This window comes from Hippocampus comes, unplaced genomic scaffold (genome assembly GCF_001891065.2).
Source record: "Hippocampus comes isolate QL1 unplaced genomic scaffold, H_comes_QL1_v1.1 scaffold203, whole genome shotgun sequence".
NCBI classification, from domain to species: domain Eukaryota; kingdom Metazoa; phylum Chordata; class Actinopteri; order Syngnathiformes; family Syngnathidae; genus Hippocampus; species Hippocampus comes.
Window position 1 is genome coordinate 570,403 of NW_017805993.1, and position 25,069 is coordinate 595,471.

General features: G+C 40.9%; 1 protein-coding gene across 2 annotated transcripts in view; it reads left to right on the forward strand.

Moving 5' to 3' along the window:
• slit3 (slit homolog 3 (Drosophila)) overlaps positions 1–25,069 on the forward strand; it is a 254,024-nt gene that overhangs the window by 17,196 nt on the left and 211,759 nt on the right. For both annotated transcript variants that reach the window (XM_019892240.1, XM_019892239.1), the window contains 3 exons: positions 5,626–5,697; positions 10,277–10,348; positions 15,781–15,852. In XM_019892240.1, coding sequence (XP_019747799.1) covers positions 5,626–5,697; positions 10,277–10,348; positions 15,781–15,852 — 216 coding nt within the window. The remainder of the gene's footprint in view (positions 1–5,625; positions 5,698–10,276; positions 10,349–15,780; positions 15,853–25,069) is intronic.

Genomic DNA, 25,069 nt, shown 5'->3' on the forward strand with positions numbered 1-25,069 from the left:
CCACCCTTCCCCAACATTCGAGTATGTGTCAGTTGTTAGATGCGAACGCCACAACTCTGTCTCATCCGTTGGCTTTGACATCGTATTTTTATTTTTTTTTCTGCCGGTTTCATCTGCTCAGTGCGCGGCTCTCTTCAACGGATACTCAACTTCGGGATTTTTAAACTGCCAGCGTATTCTTACAAGGTTGTCTTTGCGGATCGGAGGAGCGTTTCCACTATTTGTTTTTGTCTTGTTGGGCGGATGGCCGTCTGCGGTCTTTCAGATTGTTGCTTCTGGATGTCGTGAACAGTTGCATCTGTATTCAATATCTGATGGGAGCAACGGTCCCTTTGAAAGGGTCTTCTGAATTGTTTTTGTACATCCGTGACATCTTCCAGTAGCACGTTATTACGATTTTTTTTTTTTTAAGTTTACCATACGTTTGCCATGATTTAGGTTGATGTGCGTCATCCGATTCACTCCCAATTATGTGATACAGTTCACAATCACAAAACAATTTACCTCAACAGCCATACCGTACCATTCCCTCTGATTATGATGCGATTCACTACAGTAATAATTCAATCTCGTTCACTCAAATTATTGTACAGTACGTCAATGTGATGTACTACAATGTGATTTACTCTGTTTGTAATACAATGAAATAAATTCAAATTACAATGGGATTCACTCCACTGAAAAAATAGAAGAGTGTGTTCTACTTCAATGACGATACAATAAGTTGGAATGCAATATGATTCGATCCACTCCAATTATGATCCCATGCGATTTACCCCAGTCATGCAATGTGTTCCCTTCAGTGACAACGGATTGTGATTCACTCATTCTGATCAAAATTCACCTGCATTAAGTTGCAATGCGCTTCACTTAAATTATGATGCAATGTGATTTACACAAAACACAAGATGAATTCTGTGACCTTTTCGTACCTCCAGTAGGACTTTTTTTTTTCTTTTTTTTTTTTCTAAAGTTTTAGGGACGTCGTGTGTCAAGGTCTTCTCCTTTCATGGCCACTTTACCATACCAGTCATTAGCGTGAGCAGCTAATGTTACATCACATAACCCACCAGTTGAACTTTTATGCCCGACGTCAGCCCTTTCTTCTCCTTCCTCCGGTGATGGACATGTCGGAGAACTGGTCGAGGGGCTGGGGGAGGCATGGGGGTAGGAAATGGGCAATTAGGATTCCTTTGCGTGGCTGAAAGTTGTCCAGGGCGAAATTGAGCATACCTATCTGAGAGCAAGAAAAGGAGGAGCGATCAAAAGCACTTTGTGGAAAAACTAACAAGAGATTAGCGCAGGAAGTCCAGAACCCCGTTTTTTTTGCTACATTTTTGCACTCCTAGGAAGAGTGAAATATCCGAGAGAGGAAACTTGTCCCAGACAGAGAGGAAGTGAAGAAGCTCAAAGGTCAAGAAAAGGCAAACAAGACATGTTGTAGATGAGAGGGATGAAGAGCCAAAGAGCATTTGAAGTCAGGATTCCTCTTTCAGCCTCATCCCTACAGAGGTGGCAAAACTACTTACGCTCGATACTAAAACACAAGTAGAGATACTTATGTAAAAAAATTCGAGTCAAAGTAGAAGTACTGATTCAACTCAAGTTAAAGACAAAAAAAGTGCGGACACTGAAAATGTAGAGCTTAAGAGCTAGCTAGCTAGCATTGGTTGGGCTGTGCTCTAAAAAAATGTGTTGGCCAAGCCTTGCTAACGTTACGAACTGATTAATGAAAAATCCTAATCTAACTCAACCGAGATCAACATTGGACAAAAGTAAAGCGTAAAAACTTTTGTTACCATAAGTTATACACAAAACAAAACCATCCTTCCATCCATTTTCAACACCGCTTATCCTGAACAGGGTCGCGGGGGGTGGTGGAGCTTATCTCAGTTGACTTTGGGTGGAAGGCAGACTACACTCTGAACTGGTCGCCAGTCAGTCGCAAGGCACATATAGAGACAAACAACCATTCACACCCACAGCCACAGCGTCACTGAGTGGGAAAAGATCCCATGCTGCTTGGAAAAAAGTCAGGCGAGTGTACCACTATGCCATCACTTGTACCACTTAATGATTTGACATCATGTAACAAAACAAAACAAAACAAAACAAAACAAAAAACTTACAAAATAGTTTCCCAATTATGTGCTTGTATGGAGAAAAATAAAAATGAAAAATTCTGACACACAGTATCAAGACAGCCTCCCATAGCTATGTTAACATGCGCTGACAAATTTCTTTTTTAAAAAGGCTAAATTAGCGAATGACAACAACTGGAAAAAAAAATACATCTTGTATGTGTTTTTTCAAATGAGACTGAAATTTTGAATGATAGAAGCTGGAAGACATATTCATCAAAATTACTTCTTAAATATGGTCATAGGGAATGTTTTTGTTTCTCTGTACTGGTACATCATTGACAGTTGACTAAGTCCTTTTTTTTTTTTTTTTTTTTTAAATAGCGTCGTGGTCATCCATGGTGGTTCGAAAAACTAACCAGCCTATTTTGCTGAAATAAGAATTCCTAAGTACACAGATCTCGAAGTCATCAGAAAAATAGCTACTATTGTAGAGAAACCTGAAACATCTCCTTGTGTAAAGTCACAAAATATTTATACCACTATCTTTTGGAAGACCTTGTCACCTGTGCTGCCATTTGTCAAGCATTCCTTCCTTCCCCAACATTTTCCATGTGTGCACCACTCAACTTGTGTTTGGGTGGTGAAGTTTGTTCTTCCCGGTAACACCTGCTGTGTGACTCCCGCCTCTTGTTATAAACGCACACATACACACCAACGCACACATGAATGTGAACAAGTAGTTGTTAGTGCTGTCAGCCTGCCAGCTGGTCAGTTAAAGTGAGAGTGAAGCTTTACTGCAGGGCGGGTCACAAGCACATGGCAGCTACACTGTAATTTCCTTATCTCACTTCATCCGAAATAAAAAATAGATGCTAATTAAAAAAAAAAAAAACTCCTCAGATTCTAAACCGGATCCAGTTTTTCCGCCATTTATTAAGCAGCTTCCCACCTGGCCTCTTGTGTTTATTTCAAAGCGGCGTGGCAGCCGAGCACAAGTTTCCACAGCGAGCGAGATTGAGATAAGGATGGAGTGATGGCGAAAGATGAGAGAGAGAGAGCGAGAGAGAGGGGGAGGGAGAGAGAGAGAGCGAGAGAGAGATGTAGCCAACTGTAAAAAGAAGGAAAGATTGGGATAAAAGAGGAGAGATTAGAAAGAACACATAGCAGATTAGAGACAGTGTTCAGTCGACTGAGGAAGAGTGAAAGATAAGGCATGCGAAAGAGAGGTGACTTAAGAGACAAAAAATAAAATCATGGAAGCGAAAATTGGAGGTTAACCTTGATTGTGTTGAGTTTTAATTCAAAGAAGATATTATTCTGCACAATTTGAAGCAGTTGTATTCACCAGTATGTTTTTGTTATCACCTTGTACCAAACAGCGAAGACAAATGTTTCTTGGGGGGGGTGTGTGTGTTGAAAGTTCCCTCCTGCGGTGTTGATGTCATACTTTGGGCTTCACCACATTTGACCTTTTCAGAGGCACCATGCTCCCCGGGTCTCACCTTCAACCTCCTCCTCCTCCTTTCTATGATTCTTTCCAGATTTCCATCACTGTCTGTACCAGTGATTTCGAACCAGTGCTTTGCGGCACATTAGGACCGCCGCACACTGAGCGATGCGTAGTAAGTCCATTGCGCGCAGGTGTAGTGTGTGGGGGGGGTTGTGCCACAAGATGTCAAGATTTTTGCGGCACTTCCAAATTTGAATCGCGCTTTGCAAATTATAACCGATCAAAATGCACGGCAGCTTTCAAACAGGTGCAAAATCAATTCTGAGTGGGACACAGCTAACCATCACGTGCCGACGTGCATTAGAAACCAGTTTATACAGTACACATAATTTTACAAATGTACGTAACCATATTTATAATTTCATCTGTACTGAAATTTGTAGTAAAAATATACATGAGCAATGTAATTACCGTGTCAGTTACATTCATGTATTGTTCATTTATTCTATTTATTTCCATTTTTTTGCCATGGAATACTATTTAAAAATGCCCTTCCAGTTTCTTTAAATTAGTCTGAAATGATTATTTATTTCCTACAAAAAATGTCTTTCTTCATCTTTCTATGCCAGCGATGTATAGTGACAAGCAGAAAGTTAAATGCTCTTCCACTTGATGGCACAAGATACAATTAAAGTTTTGCCACATTACAAGGGATCGTGATTATGTGTCAAGTAGTGCCTTCAGATTCAAGTGACCCGTTCTTATTTGTTGTTGTTTTTTGTTTTTTTTTTTTACTTGGAGCACACATTTTAGATGCTGTGTGGGGGCAGTGAACTCAACTCGAGCAGTTTGGTAAAAGTGGCTTTGAGTTGCTTAATGCAACTCCCAGATGAAATTGATTGTCCAAGTTAATATGAAACAGAACGAATTACACGTTGTATTAAACCAAACCACGCTCAATCTTAACTAATGCAAAAGGCCGCTGGCTGGCTAACAGATAGCATCAATGTATGTGGCAGTATTATATGACGCTTCAAGCAACATACAAAAGATGCTGAACAAAAACAGTACATCAACAGAAAATGTGGCAATACTTCGAGGTAAATATTCTTTATCCACTGTGAAGAGCGATAAATATTACTGCAGCTTACATAGTTACTGACAGTAGTTGTGAAGCTCTTCTTCGTGTATGTTTGGCTATTCCTGTACATTGCTCCCTAAGTCACAAAATAAATCAAACTGAAGGCATCATTGTAGATCCCTTTTGTGGCACTTTTGTGTGGCGTTGGAACATTTTTCTAATAAAAAATATGTGGCTTGGATCAATAAAAGCCGTGGTTGGTCCAATCCTCTTCTCTACCTCCCATTGTTTTCCGTCTACTTCGAGTGGGTACATTTGTACCGCAAGCCCACGGAGGAGCCCCCCCCGGTCCCTACTTTAGACCAGCGGACCGTGTTTGAGGCAGCAATATGGCTCCTATTAGTCCCCTTGAAACATAATATGGAGCTTAAATCAGATTTATAAATGTTTAGGTGTGTTATGAAAAACACGCATATGGGTGCTGTCTCGGCCAAAGCCAGACTGTTTACGCGCTGATATATACATGAGTGTGTGTGTATGTGTGTGAAACAAGAGGGAAAATTGCGTTTTGTTGTCTGCGTCGTGGCCTAATTCCTTCTGTGCGACAGCGTTTCAGTAAACAGTTGGACGTAGAAAGGGGACCAGTCAACACACAAGCACGCACTTCATTCTACACGATGTATACATCGTAATGTGATTGAATGACAGGCAGGAAACATGAGCAGCTTTTAAATTGTGCAGCAAAAAAAGTCTTTTATTTCCTTTTTTTTGTGCAATGCACACCTTCGGGTTAGGGTTGAGGTTCGTTTGCACTTGTGATGGTATGCATGTGTGTGGGCGCCAACGCCGCCGGGCATTCTCACGCTCCGTCGGGCTACATTTTTTAAAATGCATACTGTTTGTTGGTGCTCGGTGAACCTGATCAACCTTTAATTTTGGTGTTTTCAATGTGCTTTTGAGGTTTGTTGTTTAATGATTTTATTTTTTCTTCTTGTTTTTTTGCCCTGCAGGGACCTAAACAGAAACAACATCACGCGGGTCACCAAGGTGGACTTTTCTGGCCTCAAGAACCTTCGAATTCTGTGAGTTTGTTGTTGAATAAAAATGCAGATGTAATCAAATCTAAGCGGGCAGTTCAAGTGGGCTATGTGAGGAAAACACAACACATTCCCACAAAAATGCTTCACATGGTATTACTTATTTAGTTTGTTTTCAAGAATAATCCAGATTAAAACATCCTAATGGAGCAAATCTTTACTTAATGGGCTTTTCTTTGGAGACGGGTCCCTCCCTCCAGATGGTGATCTGGAGGGAGGGATAGCTATGCTATGCTATGCTATGCTATGCTATGCTCGGGTGACCATATTTTGATCTCTAAAAAAAGGTCACTCATCCCGGCCTTGAGATACAGAAATTATACTCAAAAAATATGAATGTATTCTGATCTAATTAAGTTCTTGAATGTAAATCTTCTTTCTACCCACAATCTTGCTGATGTAGACTGTAAATTTCCCCAGTGTGGGACCAATAAAGGATATCTTATCTTAAATAATGGCCCCTGGAAACTATTGGATGGTGATTTGAATTGTGGTTGTATGTGATTGGTCAAAGTGAAATTGAAGTATACCATTCCATATGAATTCATTGCATCTTTTTTGCATTCTGCACATCATGTGCCATTTTCACAATGACAATATTCTTTTCAATATGTTGTACGGCCCTAATTTAAATGAGGCCTCCTCTGGTTGTACTTGTCCAAAAAGTGATTTAATTCTTGAATTTTCTTCTTTCAATGTGTGTCCTGTGTGACAATGACTGTAGTGTAAATTTAAATATATGTGACCTGTGTCTGTTTTAAGTGTCCTATCTTAACCCTTGCCATCCTTTTTTCTTTCAAGGACATATGTTGTGTACAAGGAGGTCGTTATACCCTATTAGATGTGTGCGCATGCGTGTGCGTGTCTGTGTGTGTGTGTGTGTGTGTGTGTGTGTGTGTGTGTGTGTGTGTGTGTGTGTGTGTGTGTGTGTGTGTGTGAGATGGCCCATAATAACTATAATCACATAGGCGCACTCCACAGGCTGGCAGATAAAAATACACCCGCTGCACAAGCTGGGGTGGGAAGTGGAAATAAGTCGATGCATGTGTGTGTTTTCATTTGTAAGCACATTTGTTGACCACTGCGGCTTTTGGTGCTCACGTCGGCCAGTGTGAAAACTTCTGTGCGAGAGTGCGAGCCATTTTCGTACACCCCTGCATATCTGCAACGATCGCAGGGACTCAATGTGTGTGTGTGTGTGTGTGTGTGTGTGTGTGTGTGTGTGTGTGTGTGTGTGTGTGTGTGTGTGTGTGTGTGTGTGCGTGTGTGTGTGAGAGAGAGAGTGATGGCTTGGCGGTTTGTTTCATGTGGTTGGTGAGAAACTGCTGTGACATTTCCCCACTGTAAATCTCTGCAAATTGGCCAGGAGATGGTTTGTGGAAGTGAAGATAGTCTGAGAAAAGTACTAGTTCGAATACACACACACACACACACACACACACACACACACACACAGATTAGCAAGTACTAGCTCGAATACACACACTCCATGTAATGTAACCATTGAATGTAATCATTGTGTAATCACTACCACCAATAATGTCTGTTGATGGCAGATATTTCATCACGTTTCGTCCCTGACTAGAATACCAGAATCCTTGAGTGCACTGTTTTTTTTTTTTTTTGGAAGGGTTTTTGAGAAGCACTCGCCTGCCCCACCAGTTGCTAAAATAATCTACAAAATCTAAACCTCAAAGTCAACGCATTACATAATTCTTGTGATGGCTCTTGCTATCAGTTACTCTTACATGATCAAAGGCACCTCGCACTCTAAGCACAATGACTCGAAATCATCCACATTGTCAAGTAAATTGCAGTGAAGCAGTGTCAAAATAATCCGCAATGTCCAAACACACCAGTGCTAAATCGACCTGTCGAATATTTGACTCGAAATAATCATAGTAAATTTCAGCAAACGTTACACAATACTGTGTTGAGAGAGCGCACACCAAGCATATAATTCACGTGATTGTTTCTCCTACCAGTTCTGAATAACAACTGCCATTTTAAATAATCTACAATGTCAGAAAACTTGCAGGAATGCTGTTGTATTATGACCTGATAGCACGTTTAAAAATGTATTAAAACTCTCCTCCGCAATCAATCTTTTGTGTTGACATGTTGACATATGCAGACCTAATAGAAATCAAAATAATCCACAAAGTCAAAACGCGTTGGCACAAAATGTGTGTAAATATTGCAGAATTCTGGAATAACATGCAATCTCTCCTCCTACCAGATACTTCTGATATCCACCATCTTGAACTGTTTAAATAGACGCGACATAATTCACAATGTCAGAAAACCTTTGACGTATGCTTTTGTTTAGCTTGACGGCCATTGGCTGAGCTAAGGAGTTGAGAGGAGGCAAGTTGCGGAAGAGGCAGCCCACATTTTAAAGTGAGCATCCGGAAAAAACAGTCTAAAAGAATGGATTGTATTTTCACTCGTGGAGGCAGCACTTCATAGCCAAGCGGCATCATTAAACTCATTGTCAGTTTGTGTGCCATGCAAAAATTCGACGCGCGGCCAACCGCAAAGACCTGAAGAATGATTACAAACAATTTGAATAGACAAAAAGAATCTTGGCTGTGTGTCAAGCATGCGGGACCCTCGCAGCCCACAGCTTTGCTCCAGATTGTGGTGGAAATGACTCATTCCAAAGTGCGTTCAGTTTGTAGGTGAAAACGTGTGCTTCACATTGAACCCATTTCATGAAACAAGCTGAATTTCCCCTGAAGTGTTAATGAAATTCCTTTATTTGGGTCTAAGAGTTCCGGAGCGTGACATCACCGCATTTCTTTGATGAAACGTTGCTCACAATTTGTGTGTGGAATTTTTGAGATAATTGGAATTTATATATTTCAGAATTAACCATGACATTCAAACTCATGTTAAATGTGAGTAGGTAGCACACACCAGACACCTCTTAAGAGTGCCTCTGAAAATCCCAAACAAAGTTCTGGTGTTCCAGGAGGCTTCTGAAGGCCCTCATACTTCAGTTTTCTTTTTCATCACGTATTGCTAATTTTTTTTTTTTTTTAATTCTTTTTTACAGATTTTTTAAAATCAGTGATACAAGTAAACTTTTCACGATTCTTTTTTTACGCTGAAATTTTTGAAACGTCATAGCACTGTGTAAAGTTTGCGTCGGTCAAACTTCAAAAAACAAATCTGAAAGTATTATTTTAGAAATGTATGTCCTAGAAAAAAAATTAGATTTTTTTTTCCAAAAATAAGTGCAGGGACACTCTCAGCCATCTTTGAGTAACGTTTGCTGCTGTCCTGTGTAATTGGTGTCAAGAATTCAGAAATTATTTGCCGTGGTCTCATTTTTTAACTGAGCATTTGAACAAGGGTGTGCAGACTTTTCATAGCGACTATATACCTCAGGTCATGTGGCTAATCTATCAAATGGCACCTTTGAAATGTGCTCAGCGTGACTGAAACAGCAATTGCTTGGCCTCCTTTTGTCAAAAAGAAAACATTTTGAAACACATTCGTCGCAGGTCACTTTAAAAATAAAATAAAATAAAAAAATAGTCGCTAGACCAGCTGGAAAATGTTGAGGTTGTCGCGTTTGTAAACTAGCACCTCTGCATTCACAGCCATACCGCTGGTGGAAGCAGGGCACAGCAGCTGATGGCGATACCATCCCGAACTTGTCGTCTCGGCGAGCCGCCTCACCGCCAAGTTGTTTGAATTTTGATGCTTTTTAAATTAATTTATTTATTTGAAAACAGAACATTCAGGTTGAACTCCAGATTACAGAACTGGAGGCCCCGCTGTATCGCCAATCCAAACGAGTCCTAATTAAATGAACTCACAGTGAGGGTTGATGCTACATACGAATGTCTTTCCGCTTCGGACAGAATCCAGCTGCACACTTTCTTTAAACACACGGCGGACTGATGAAGACAGTACCGTAAATGATTCTGATGAAATTAAATTGGAAAGTGATTGGTGTTTGTCCAAGGGTCCTCGGAATGCACAGTATTGGTGGAGACTGCGTAATCGTTCCTGATGAAAAAATGACGGGACTACACGCTAACAGCAATTGGGTTGAAAGATGGATCAAAGATGGGGCGGTGGAGTGACGAAAGAGGATAGGACAGAGAAGCGGGATGAGCTGATATTTGCTTGTTTTGGCTCGCCGCGTTGTGACATTGAACACCGTCGACCTTTGCGTCATGTCAGATTCATTTTTCAATCACCGTGATGTCTTATTTTTGTTTTCCCAAGCATTCTTTGGTCCTAAAAGTGCAATTGCCTCCTTGGAAACGTCTCCTTTTCCATCTGGCACCGGGTCGACTTTTCTATTTGTGTTGGCGGGAGGAGGATATTCAACCTGTCTCTCTCTTTCTCGGGTCAGCTGAAAACATCTGTCAATGAATGAAATCCTTCCAAACTACTTAGTGGGAATAAATTGAATTAATCACTTGTAATGGAGATGCAAGATCATTCTTCATTTGATACCTTCCCTTGTTTTTTTGGGAGGGGGGTTTGTGTTTGCTTGCGCTGAAGCTCACCAATGTTTTGTGTTGTTCACTTTGTGTTACTACAGTCACCTGGAGGACAACCAAATCAGTGTCGTCGAGAGAGGAGCCTTCCAAGACCTGCGATTGCTGGAGAGACTGTAAGGAGCCCAATCTCACTCATACTCAGTACAGTAGACCTCCTGCCTTTATAAAGTTACTCCGATGGTGCCGACGCTCAGATGAAGTTTGTTGCGGTTGAGCCAATGCAGCCACAGCCGGCATGCGCAAAGTCATCTTACTTGCTCACTCAAAGCAGACTGTCAATTTCAAATCCAACATGGCTGCTTGTTAGCTTTGTGATTGGATGTGCGAGTCTGGGCTTCGGAGGGAAACAAGCGAGAAAGAAAACTTCAGGCCTTTGTATTTATTTTAGAAAATCGCAAATCGGCAAATTTTCCCATGAAAAATGGAAGACAGGTTATCCCTCAAAAAAATAAAAATAAAAAATCAGCTAATAGGTGAATTTGTGAATGTTAACCCACAAATATTACGTTCCGCCAAGCATTTACGTTATCAAGAATCCTGCAATACACATTTATTGCGTTAATTTTGCTGTTTGAAAAATATATGTAATTTTGAATTTTATTCCAAAGAATATATCGTAATACCATTTTACATATCATCACCTTGGTAACATAATGGCCTCAGTCATTTTTTCAGTTTTTATTTTTTTGAAAATGTGAAAAACTGAACCAAATAATGATTATATTTATTAGTACTTTCATTTCAGGGCTAGAATTGAATGATCGTTAAAATGAAGGACGTAGTCAATCTTACCACAAGTGGACCGCATCATGATGAGATGATTAACGCCCCCCCCCCCCCATAAAAATATTTTCAAAATATGACTTATTTGAAGAAGGGGATAATAGGCCGGCCATTTCATAGTTTTAATTTATTAAACAATTGTCTGATTAAAATCAAATGTGAATACTACAATTAAACATGAAAATTATTTATGTTACTCAGTTACTTTGAGATTTGTCTACAAATGTGGATTAGAAATAAAATCTATTTTGAAACATGGTTACATTTTAACTAACAATTTTTTTCCAATTTTTTTTTTTTAAACAAAAAAAATCTATCATCTGCATCCATGTGTGCACGAGCCCGTATGCATGCGTTCGTTCACACTGAGCCTTGAGCCAGGTTGGCTCTGTCTTTTCCAAAATATGCGTGCGCGCGCACACACACACACACGTTTGAGTTGACAGGATGACACTCGCTGCAAGGCAATGAATGACGTTGATAATTCTGTTTTGGTCTATGTGCAGGTATTTCGAAAATGGGCTAAAGGGAGACATTTATTGCAATTCAAGCATAAACTGATAAGACATTAGTTGTAATTAAAATAAAATTTTGCTTCGTGCGCTCGGGAACGACCCCGCTACCCTACCCAATTCAAAAAAGGCTACACTGTATTGCAATAACAAAATTCACTTTGATCTGCCAAACCTTTCCATTTCTCTACCTCGGTGACCTTATTTTGAAAGAAAACTACTTGCTGCCTTGGAAAAATAACTAATTGCGGCCAGCTCTTTTTTTTTTTCTCAGCAATGTTCTAAAAACACATGCACTGGGCTAATTGGTTAGCTTAGCTCATTGACCCCATTTACAGGCTAGGATTTAAAATTTGCGTCTGAGTCAGAGGGAGTTTAAAAATAGCCTCCCTGCTGCATTTGGTTCGTTGACGATGAAGAAGTGTTCTCTTCTGAGTCGAGCACACCTAAAAAAACACCATATTGGACCATATACCAATGAGGAAGTGACAACGACAAACAGTAGAGCATTTGATTGACATCTCCTTGTAATCTACAGAGCCGAGGAGGGGAAAAATGTTGTTACTGCATGTCAGTGGAGTGGTAGCAACGTGTAGTCGGGTGGAGATGGCACATCGTGATAGTGTTTATGTGGGGGAGCTGGAGGTGAGTTTCCCTTAAAAAAAAAACAAAAAAACTCCCCTAATGTGCTAGGTCAGGTCAGGGTCAGAGTTCATGGAAGGAAGACGCCAAAGGGGGCCATGTGGAGCAGGAGAGGGGAGGGGAGGTTCAAAGCGGTTGACTTGAAGCATACTTTTTCATTTGGAAATAGCAACATTTATTTTCCAAGTCTTGAAACTGTCAACATATGAAGAGAAACACCTAGAATAAGCCTTTGTAAGCCCCGTAATGTGGGGAAAGTCTTGATTCTACAGCAGTAAGAAGAAGATGCAGCATAATATATGGACAGAATAGAATACTATGCACGAGGGATGTTCGATTCCAATTTTTTTTCAGACCGATACCAGTACGAGTCCTCACCGATAGCCGTGTAACTGATACAACTCGTACTTTTGATTCATATAATTTCTATTGAACCAATGGCAGCTAATTTTAAAGAGAGTCATTTTGTTTCGGTTCCTTTCCTCCACTGTAAAAGCAAATTTGAGTCCAACCTAAAACAAACAGCTAACTCCGAATTTCGGATTAATTTCTAATAAACTAAAATAGAACTGACAACCCCCCTGAGTTTTCATCTTTGTTCCAAACAAACTGACGAGTATAATAATACAGATTCAACTGTAAACCGTGAAATATGGAAAACAGCGATAGGCGATATGGCTGACATTTTTATCACAATGTTCGTATTTCTTATCAGCCGATATTGATAGATATAGATGTTTTTATACGTATTAAAAGAAGCAAAATATTAAATGGATCAAATATAATCAAATCCAACTATCCAGAGGAAAAATACCATCCATAATACAAAATATAGGGGCTGATGTTCCGAGTAAAAGGGCTATGTTGCCTGAACTGCAATCAACTAGAAAAATAATAATACTAACATTCTCAGTCGATAAAAACAGTTGACCGTGTAAAATAAGTACATACATGAAATATCATGCTGGAGAAAGTCTTCATACCACCCAAATTGAGTTAGCAAATAAACAAACATACATTTTGGTAGCAATACAGAATAATGCACTCTAAGCATTAACATAAGCACAATTACGGGCATATGCGAGGATTGACATGGATACAGAGTTCCCTAAAAAAAGCTTTCTGTCTGCTATGCGTGCCATTTACAGCACTTCATAGACACAAGACGGTTTGGGATTGGTGCCTGGTATCGACCGACGTTTCGAGTAACCGATGCATTGTAATAAGGCCAGTATCGGCTCGATTCCGGTACCTGGTATCTGTACTCGATGACTATGCATATGATGAATGCAAATCTGAACAGCAACAAGAATATTCAATAGCAATATAGCAAAAAAAAATATCAGCTATGTAATGACACCTATAATGTACATTCATAATATAAATATAACCTAGAATAATATGGTATGAATAATATCGTATTCATACTGTACTGTATATGCTGATGTGAACAAAAGCAAGGATAGTCAGTAGCATTGCACGTAGCAAAACTTTAGTTCAAGTGTTTTGACTATGATAGAAGAATACTATGTAAACATTTAGTATACGAATGTAAAATTGTAGCAGCAATAATACAACATTTTATGTGACGAGCCACCATGCTTGAGATAAATCCTTTCCGTACCCAATAGTGAAATCTCCTCAAAACGGTGATCAAAACACCTCGCCGGCAGCCACGCTGATGTGACACCCGGCGGGGGTGAAAGGTGACGTCATGGCGAGAACGGGTGATTTATGGCGGTTGCGGCATGGGGCAAAAAATGCTACCTTGTCTTCACTACAGGCGAGCGCCTCCGTCCGTCTTTGTCCGTACGTGAAAGTAACATGAGTCACGAACATCACAGAGGCACGGCAGCGGCCTAAAAAGTCGCCGTGTGCCTAATGGAGTTGTAACACACATGCAGTAAATCATTGTAGCATAAAAAATATATAGAATAATAATAATAACAATAATAATCATCCGCTTGACCTAAAAACGTTGACAACCCCGATTGGGCTCCAACTCCCCCAAGGTGGGTGTGAAAGCTCGGCTCTTGTTATCAAGTTGACACAGGTTCAAAGGGCACTGTCTGTGTCTTCTCTAGCGCAGTCTACTTGGTGACCTTGTGCCCTTTGACATCCTCGCGCCTCCTTCCTCCGCCAAACGCTTTGGTGTCTAGATAAGACTCTGTACTCCAATCTCCTAGTCGACAAGACTGAGGAGCTGCTGTTTGTAAACAGTGCTGGCCTTTGATGCCGACACGGTTGCAGTTTTAACGCAGCTTGACAGGTTTGAACATCCTGTCTGAGAATGTTGAACTTCTCGTGTGTGTTGTGAGGTTTTTCAAATATAGTACTGCAAGATACATTTCAAATATCAAGTCTTAAAATCGTCTTTTTCTTTGCAGAGTAGTTTTACTCACTGACTTTCTTTGATGAGCAACTTTGTAATTTGGAGGAGCAATTTTTTTTTGTAGGCTAATTGCAGAGACCTGAATAGGGGTTTTATGACTGCACTTCCCAGTGCAGAGGGAAAATGACCCAAAGGGGAGGCAACCAAAGAGTTTTCCAAGGCAAAAGAAATTGCATAATTCTTAATTTGTTCCATTAACCAGTGTGAGGAAAAGATTTGAATGTAAATAGCCTCAAATTAAATCTGAAAGTCATAGTCACGCAGTTACCTCACATCTTGTACATCTCATTTTAAATCCATTGTGTTGGTGGTGGTTAGAAACAAAACAATGAGACTTGTCAATGTCCCAATGTTTGTTTATTTATTTTTTTCTTGGTGTTTGTGTGTGTGTGTTCATTTTGAATGGATATAAACTGAATGCATATTTTGCTGTCAGTACACATATGGGAAAAGAAAAAATACAATACACACAAACAAATTGTTGGATGGAAGCAACAAAAAAGACAGTAAAAGAAAGTAAAAACAGTGGCAAACTCAATCATCGGTAATAATTTACCCACTTATACATACCGTACATGTTCGAAAAGGAGTAGGAAGAAGTATAACTTAAAATGGTAATGCAAACAAGTTATACAGTGATAGTCTTTCCAATAACTATATTTACTTTTGAGGGTAGATTGAGCTCAAACTCTTGGAACGCGTGTCATAGCACAAAACAAATGTCCGATCACGCTTGACGTCTGGAAACATTTTAATTTTGCCAAGAACAATCCAAATAAAACCGTTTAAAAAAATTCAATTCTCAAAACAAAACACGATAGCACAAATACGTAGACCGTCCAAAGAAAACCTCATGCCTCCCCTGTTCACTCAACTCCTCCCGATAATGCCCTTTGTTGGGGCACATGCGTCGCCATGCACGGAATCACACCCCAAAGAGAAAATCAAAACCAACAACCAACAACCTTCATATTTGAACAATAAGTAGAAATTGGGAAGTATAAATGTGATCACGTATAAATACCGTCATAACTTATGCATGGACACACACGGTAACCTGTGAGTTATTGTCAGAGGAAAGCAGCCAGGCTGACCTTGCAACCACGCCAAGCAGGAAGCCCAATGATTTATTTGCGTTTCCATTGAATTGATTTCACCATTTTGTCAAGTTTATTCATTATTCAATTTGTTCATCTTCTTCCATTTCTCTCCACAGCCGACTAAACAGGAACAGGCTCGCGCTGCTCCCGGAACTTCTCTTCCAGTCCAATCCTAAACTGGGCCGACTGTGAGTACCCATTTTTAAACTCGATCAAGCTCGCCGGCTTCTCGCGCTATTCCTCCGGTCGGTGTGTCGAATGTCTGATCGCGTGACGGAATGCATTTTCTGTTTGGTTGGAGAATATGGGGAGATGGGAGTGTACGCTCAGGTCAGACTGCCACGCGTCCTCCCTGCGCTTCATCCTGAAGGTGCTCTTCCTCCCTTCAGCTCTCCATCCATCTTACCTTCCACTCGGGAACTCTATTTCTTTTAGCCTCAATCCTGAGAGTGAAGATGTTTGAGGCAAACATGAGAGCTGCTTACATATTTTTGGTGCTGCTTTTGATTGTGCGTCTGCAATCATTTTAGATCACAGGCGTGCGCGTGTGTGTGTGTGTGTGTGCGTGTGCGTGTGCGTGTGCGTGCGCGCGTACGCACATGGTGATATACTGTCCATGTATGCATGTTGGAAGGGGTGGGGAGAGGAAATACCACCACTGCGATGGTGAACTTCTCACCTCGGTTAGTCGCTTTGAAAAGTTGCCAGGAGACAAGATACTTTGTATTACACATGGCAACTTCAACTTGACAGGATGTGATTACGTCATTCAAATAAATCTGGGGGAACCGCCGCAGCTGCGACATGTTTGTGGATTTCCAGCCTAAAAGCCAATTTGGGTTGGAAACGCAAAGCTACAATGAACAGCATGTTACAGGCAAACGGCATAAAAGTTGGTGGGGGCAAAAGCAAGTCCTTTTCTTCAATACATTTTTTTATTATTCATCTACTTATTTATTTGAAAGAAATACATTGTTTTTTTTAGAAAATCAATTTTCCAAGATCGATTTTAAAATATACACTTAAAATGAGTATTGAGAGATGTAAATTTAAAAGAATAAGTTTTTCAAGATTTGTTTTATCAGAGCTCTTTTTAGTTTGAAATAAAAATGTTTCATCTCTCTCTCTCTCTCTCTCTCTCTCTCTCTCTCTCTCTCTCTCTCTCTCTCTCTCTCTCTCACTATATATACACAGTAAATAGATGAATCTCCTTTGTAACAATTTTCCCCAGTCAATTTGTTTTCACTTTCAAAAGAAATATTTGTATAAAACCGTTTTATATTGATAATTTTAGTTAGCTTTTTTTAGTTCAAAATATTGATATATTTTTTTACATAATTTTTTGAAATACATTTTGAGAATTTTTCAAAATATGCTTTTAAACTAAACTAATAATTTAACTGAAAAAAATAAGAGTGCACAGATTTTTAAAATAGCTTTTCATTTTTTCCATTTAACAGAAATCACGTTAATGTTAAAAAAAAAAATCCACAAAAAATGTCACAAACTGCATCGACATTTTTGGTCAGAAATCAAACAAGTTGAGACTTACTCAGTAGCACCTCTGCAGGTCACAGCCAGTAGTGCAGTCCACTTTGCCTCAGTTGCTCCCAGGTGTGAATTCCAAGTGAATTAACTCAGTCCTTTCTGTTCTCCACTATTCCGTTCTTTTTTTTTTTAATTAGTATAACTTATTCCGGTCTTAGTCAGACTTATAGGGAAAACGTTTGCTCATTTTGTGCCGGTAAGTATAGTTTTTCTCTCCAAATATGCAGACTTGAAGGTGAACTTTCATTTTGAGTTCAACCCAAACAAAGCACCGTAAGTCTCCTTTAGATGACTTTTATTTCGAAAATGCTAATTCTCCCCTTGTATTTATAGTGCCAAGCTGTTCACAAAGCAGTAAATTCAAATACATGGAAGTGCTGCTCTCATTCCAGGATTTATACCCCGTCTCTGTGCTTCATCCAAGTAATCCCCCCGTGTGCGTGTGTGTGCGCGTGTGTGAGTGAAGGCCCCAGAAAGACGAAAACTCTGGCCTCGCCGATGCCGCGCGCGGTGGATTTGCGGTGAGGTGTGATGTATTGCCCGGGATGGCAAACCTGAACGTTCCGGCGGGCGGGAAACTGTCATTTACGTCAATTGCGGCTTCCGCACACACACGCGCTCGCTCGCTCTCGGGCTCACGTGCGCCGGCCGTGTTGACTTTTCGGGCCCTCCTGTTCTTCATGAGTGACAGTGTGATTTTTCCCGCGCCGCCTGGCTTAGCGTTAGCCCCCAAAACCTTAATTGAAGTGGAAAGGCCTCCATTTGTCACTGGTCAGACATGGACGGCTGCAGGAGTGGAAAAGGTACAGCGAGGAGAGGGTGCACTTCCAAACTTAACATTATAAATTTCACGTTCTTTATATCCCGACGTTGCCATCAGCACAAAGTAAATTACAGTGTCTGGACTGCTTCTAGTGCCCTTTATTTTCTTTCTCTCAACTTTTTCCCCAGCTTTCGCTGCCATTTGACCGAGCCTTTTATCCGGCCAATGTTGTTTTTTGTCTTTGAGCCACAATTCTGCGACCACTGCAAAACAGTTGCATTGGAAGGGTCTCTTACAGTCTGCTATTAGGAACCGAGTACCAGCACAGTACCAAAGGACCGCTTGGAATCTGAGATGATTTCCGTGAACTCCCACCGATTTGCGTTTTTGTGTTTGGAACTAATCCTCTGCACTGTGAGGTAGACGCGCACTAACCACTGGACCACCGGGCCCTGGACTGCGTAACTGTTGACAAAAATGTAAAATAGAACTGTGCAAATTCAGGTCAAACAGCACAATCAGGCTCACCATGCAGAGATTGCATTGAAAGCCACTTTGTGTTTGCTCAAGTTGGAAGTGGAGTTCTTGGATGCTGAAATACGGACTTTTTTCGGCGGACCTTGATGACAGCACGTTGACGTTTCAATGTACGGTTCACGTCAATAAAACTTTGCTTGTTATGTGTCGGGCTTTGGAGACTGTACGGTCATGTGACTGCCCAACTCCATTTGATTGGTTGAAAGGAGTCGCTAGGGGTAATGTTCAAAACAGCGTCATGTGAAAGTCCTTGAAACAAAACTCTCTCTGGCAAACCAAAACTAAGAGTATGAGTAAAAGGCACGAGGGCGGCAAAGTTTAGTCTTGAATGCTACTATTAAAAATGTATTCGCAATTAAATAGAGGCAAAACTGGTTGTCAATTTGATGTTCAGCGGGGTTGTCGACATCTCTTGAATATAACGAATAACAGTAAACTAACTTACAATCTAATTTCGTTGTTTTCAAAGCAACTCTGGGAACACCATAAATGAAAGTCGCTGCTTTGCTGATTGGACAGTCAAACAAGCTCCACATTTGGCTAATAGTCAAAATAAATAAGATCCGCGATTGTTATCTAATGAAGAAGATGGGTTGAGAATTGCAAGCCGTAGAGTTCAAACCGCAACCGCGCCGGTTGACTTTGAACGAGGAAACATTTGTTGGATTTGTGGAAGGTCTGGAAGGTGAAGTACAAACCCAGCAGGATTCTGGAAGATGGAGATGAAAAAAGAGACACACTGGTGGCTTTCTGGTTTGGATGTCAAACGACGGCAGCGTGATCGGATTTACCTCTCAATCCTCTTGTTGAAGCCCTGCGGTCTGAGGTTTCGAGACGGCGGGACGGGGCGCATGGTGGGGAAATTCTGCCTTTGCTCTCCAACCTATCGGGCCAGATTAATACCAGAGTCCCGTCTTGGAGAGCAACCAACCTTTTGCGGGGGATCGATAGAAAGAAGCAAAAAAGTTAGCTGTCTCCATTTGTGGCACACTGCAGTGATGATTGATGTGAAGGATTGGAGGAGAGGTCATCTTTGAATTGGCGTGGGGGGGTCGGGGGCGGGGGGGGGTGATGGCGTGTTGATGGATGGCGGTGGGATCAGATGCCCCACGAGGTGCTCTGTTGGGGGGGTCAACCCAAAGATGGAAATGGTGATAAAGATGAATGGTGGACTGGAGTCTGCGGTTTTGGCTGTGTGGTGATTTCACCCAACATTTGCAAAGAGTGGCGGAATGCTATTTTTCCAAGACACACGCACTGATGCACGAGAGGCGTATGAATTCCTTGATGTTACGGAGTCTCCACTGGGACAAAACTGTTTGGCATGAGACTCCTCGCGTCACAAAAAATAACTCACTGCTGCAGAATGGGCACTTAAATGAGCTTGCATGGACCTTACAGCTAACTCATGTCAAGCATGTCACTCTTTAAACCGTCCCTAAACACTCACGAACTTAAATTATTCAACTGAAATTTGCTTATCATGTTTTTCATGACAAGACCTACAAAGAAAACAAAAAAGTCTCAAAAATCCATCCCCATAAAGATTCAAGAAGTATGCCATTTGAGTTTGCTGCAGCCATTTTAGAGGCAAACTTGTCCTCGAGTTGACAAAAGTTAAACCACCTGCAAGACAGATGCAACATTTCGGAAAATACCATTGATACTCTTCATAGAGGGTGTTGGAAAAAAACAATCCTGTGACGGAATGTATAAATGCAATGAACTCCCCTTAATGCTCAGATTTGTATTACTCGATTTTACTGTCACTTTTTTAACCCTTGCATGCGCCCTGTAACCTGATGAACACGATAAGATGTCCACTGTAGTAACCGCTGTCCCCAAAAGGGTCAAAAAAGAAAAAAAAAAATCCTTTCTTTAAAATGAGTTTATATTCATCTATCTTCAATAGTTTTATTTTTCTTTTAATATATATTTTTTTCAGTTTACCTGTACTAGTTTTAACATCCAACTACCGTCTTCTTCAGGAACTTAAAAAAAGTCTCGGAATCACTTTAGGTGGGGATGGTTCCAAATTCGTGGTTAAATTATTTCATTTTCTCTTCTTTTATATTCAGCAGTTCACTTGTCATTGTCTTTACAAATGGGAAAAAAACAACTACTATTGAGTCTTGAGGTCAGTGAATGTGAACGTTGCAGGTTGCCGGTTTCAATCTCAAGAGTTTAGCGTGACTTCCCACAATTCCCGGGTGCAAAGGTCGGACTTCAGTTGAGCCTCCAGATGTGACCATGTGGAGAACTTGCATTTACCGTAAACACGAGTTTTAGCTTGGAGGAAAGAGTCAAGCGAAGAGATGAATGAGAGCATGAGAGAAGCCCGTTGGGGTCACTTGATCTTTTCCTCCTAATGAATTTAATAGAGAAAGACAAAGAGGCTGTTTTTAATCTGGTCCGCTTGTCCGTTCAGAGGCCATCGCTGCTGTTGTACCTGCTGGAACGTCTCGATTAGTGTTACAGGAAGTCGGGGTAAACATGCCCATCCTGGGATTGACCGATTGATCCTACGTGGCGATTGGTGAGAGGAAGCCCCTGATTTTACGTTTGCCTACATGGCTTTCCTCACCACCCCCTTTTTATACCCACGTGCACTCACGCAATGACAACGGTAAGCGTTTGGATGTTTGCGTTGCCGTTGTGCCCTTGTTTTCCCTTGTCTCCTCTTGCGTTTGTTTTTCACGCCACGCGCAAGAAACAAGTCGCTGGCAAACGCGCAGAGGATCGCACATGTCATGATGACACTTGGAAGTCAAACTCGACCGGCAGCTGACTGAATCATGTGACGAAGTGAACGGCTACCATAAAATGTCAACATGAGCCAAAAACGTCCACCCTGTTACTATCCACCCTGTCAGCAAGCTCACATAGTTGGCTTGAAATCTATATTATCTGCTTAGAATTTATTTATAGATGAATAGAAAATGTTTCTGCATAACATCTACTCAATACAATCAATCTGAAGTTGACATTCAATTGAGATTCAGTTGAATGTGCGTGTTTCAGTGGATAAGAATATTCAACATCAGCCTAGCAGAAGGTCTTCGGGTCCATTCAGACTTGGCCATGCTGCTTTTTGCGAGACGGTGCCAGGCGGATTTAAATGAAATTTGGTAAAGTGGTGGAGCACGAGCCAAAGGAGAACCTCATCTTTTCGCCAGTGGGCGGCTTGTTTGCGAGCCCCGATGCATCTTTGAGTTTTTCCACATTTATGGGCAAAATGTATAGCTTGTTTTCCTTCTTCCAGCACCCTCCCCCCCCCGCATCTTTCTCGAGAGCCGTGCATGTTTTGTGCCGACGCATATTCATTGTGTACCAATAGCGCGGCATGACGTTGTGTTCCAAAGTAGTCCGTGGGCTAAAAGTTAAACAGCTTGTGTGTCACTTGTCAATTTTTGTCCGTTTTCCACGGAAGATGTGTGACTAAAACAAGCCAGCTTGTCTCCCGTCGAGAGGAGTTGTACGGGGGTCTTTTTCCTTTCCAATGTCAAAGAATTTTTATGTTTGCTGTGAAATAGCGCAGAGGCTGCATGTGGTTGTGATTTAGGCGGACAAATATAGGTGAGCGGGACGGTGAGGGGGGAGGTGGAGTCGTTGCAAAGAACATTTTTTGGTTAATAAAAAGTCACTGCGGTTCATATTAATCTGTTTACCAGCAAGTGATTTGTTTTGGGTCTTTTTTTTTGGGCTGCTCACTGATGATCCAACCATATACATAATTTGTGTCCGTGGCAGGTCTGTATTGTATGAATTTGCTTATGTTTGTGCACGTCAGGTCATGTAGGCTTATGTATGGACATGTGCATCTTGTGTGCGTGTGTAATCGCGCGAGAGACAAACTTGACGCGAGGCCAAACGCACTCAGATAGCGTTTGTTTAATCACAATTTAGGTTTACACGGGGAGGCTAATCGAAAGCAGACGCCGCCGCCAGGAAAAGCAGAAGGAAGAGCGAGGGAAGATGAATGGGGAGGGCTCGTGTAAGTTGGGAAGAAGACAGGAGGGGGAAGGAATTGAGAAGCGGACGAGGGGGAAAGAACACAAAAGAAAAAAACGTTTGCTACAATGTTGCTCAACAGACTAGTGATCTGGCTTACTCAAGGATGATTAAATATGACCTGGCAGCTCCTGGATGCGCACTCATCTTTCAACAGAGCAGACAATTTAATAAGAATGTAGTCGGAAATGATACAAGAGTGGACTGTTTTCCAGGAACATGAGGATCACTATGTCAGCAAGGGAAAAAAATTGAAAAATAGTACTCAAAAAAATTGAGGATAAGTCCAATAAAAATAAGACCTTTACAAAATCAAGAAAAAATGTGAGCGAAGATAATTCATAAATAAAAAGGGAACAAAAATATGAATAATTTAAAAAATATAAAATTTTGATTTAATTTTATTATGAACATATATGTAAGTATACAGGACAAACAAATACTTGCAAAAGAAACACAAAATGACCCGAAAAATGTGAATCGTTTTGCACAACATGCCCCAAAAAACTGGGTCAAAAAGTTGGAATCAAATTGGCCCAAGTAAAGGACGGGTCTTTTTTTTTTTTTTTTTTTAACCCAGTTGGTGTTATTTCTGACCCAACTGTTTTAGTGAAGACACTTTTTTTGGGGGGGGGGGGGTTGTGAGTGAGTGAATGTCAGCCCAATAAAGAATAAATCCACCATTAAAAAAAAATAATAATAATAATTGCAGTAAACTTCTCCACACGATCCCATTTACATGCTCTCCATGTGACCTACGGAGCAGCATGCCGCTGCGTTTACGCATTACGCACTTTTCCAAGCGGAAGAATAGTAGTCCCTCCGCCACCAACCTTGAAGCATTTCGACAAGATCCTCCATCGTGTGTTTACTTTCCACTGTGCTCCTGTTTCAGTTATACATCATCTTTAATCACAGAAGTGTGAAAAGAATGGCTGTTTTGATTTGAGAATCAATCGTAAAGCAAAGCTCAAGTATGAAAAGTATTACTATTTCCGGACATCACGAATACGGACTTTGAGAACATGATTTCTGTGGTAATTTCTCGCGACTTCTTGGTTGAAATCCCGTGAAACGCTTTCCAGCCGGTGTCAACGGATTGCAACACAAATTGAAAAAGTACTTGAAATGTTCATTTTGCTCGAGTCGCGGTGATCATTTCAAGGCATTTATGACTCATTTCTACGCGGCTAGACATGGTTTCGCTTTGCCAAGACGAGCAATAAGAATGTAATGATGACATCGGAGGCTGTCAGACGTTGCGCTACGCTCCTGGAAACTGTCTGCACGTTTCCTCCAAAGCGTCTGTCTTTGCGAGTATAAATCGTCTCTTAAGCTCGTGTGGCTGCAAAAGTGGACGCTACAACCTCTCGTGTGTCTTGTTCCTCGCGTTACCAACTGATGTATTGTGTCTCGGCGTTTTAATTTGTCTTCAGTCTGTGGGATTGTTACGGGACGTCGCCCGGCATCTTTTCGGCTTTACGCGACGCGCTTGGCGCTGGCTCGTCTGTCACCGGCTCAGGAGGACCCTTGAATTGTGTGTGTTTGGACTGTCGCGTGTGATTGTGCGTAAACACACAAATTGCCTAATTGTTGATTTGTGATTGATGCTGTTGAAGTCCGGTCCAAATGCTGCAAATGAGGCCGATCTGTCATGATTCCGCTGCTGCGTGCACGCAAACGGGAGTTAGGCAAATATCGTTGAAACACCAATCAGCAAACACGATCTATCCATCCATCACAAATCGATCAAAACAAAAATAAAGCCACCCAACATGTCTTTACTGGGACTTTCCTGACATATTTTTGCCTCATTAGCTCAACATGTTTTGGTGTTTGACACCCAACTTTGTTATGGTTTTTTTTTTCTCCACAATTCAAAACAGTTCCCAGATGTTTTCATCATAACACATCTGGGAACATTTTCTTGAAAATAGTCCCTGGATCAAGAATTAGAGCGTATTTTACTTCCTGTTTTAAGCCGAGCTGAACTCAAATCATGGCTGGATGAATTTAAACAATATATAACGAATAAAAGAACTTTTTTTTTTGGTCAAAATAAATCTTAAAACACATTAAATCACAGGCAGGAGATGTGACTATGTTGTCCTTTACTCCTTGTTTAACTTGACAATGGAGAAAATCGGGGAAAACATTTTTTGAATGTTATTTTCTTTCTCATGATGCAATTTTTTAATATGTTTAATAAAAAGTATTGGTAAAAAATTACCCAAAATTGCCAATATCGGCTGATTGAATCATCCAGCCGATTAATCGATGTGGCCCGAATGATTAGTTATAGTGGTTCTGTGCAGAGGGAACAGATCAGCAATGATGGTAAGTGTACAGCCCTGCTATTCACAAGGGGAGAGGAACCAGGCTGGCCCGCGAGTAGTGAAAATCCACCTGGAATTCATGCCCAGTGAAATGCATTGTGAGGAAAACAGAAAAAAAAAATGGAATCCCCAAATCGCAGATAAAGATTCACGATAGATTTTCCATGAAAATGTGGGAGAAAAAAAAAACAACAACATCTTACTATTTTG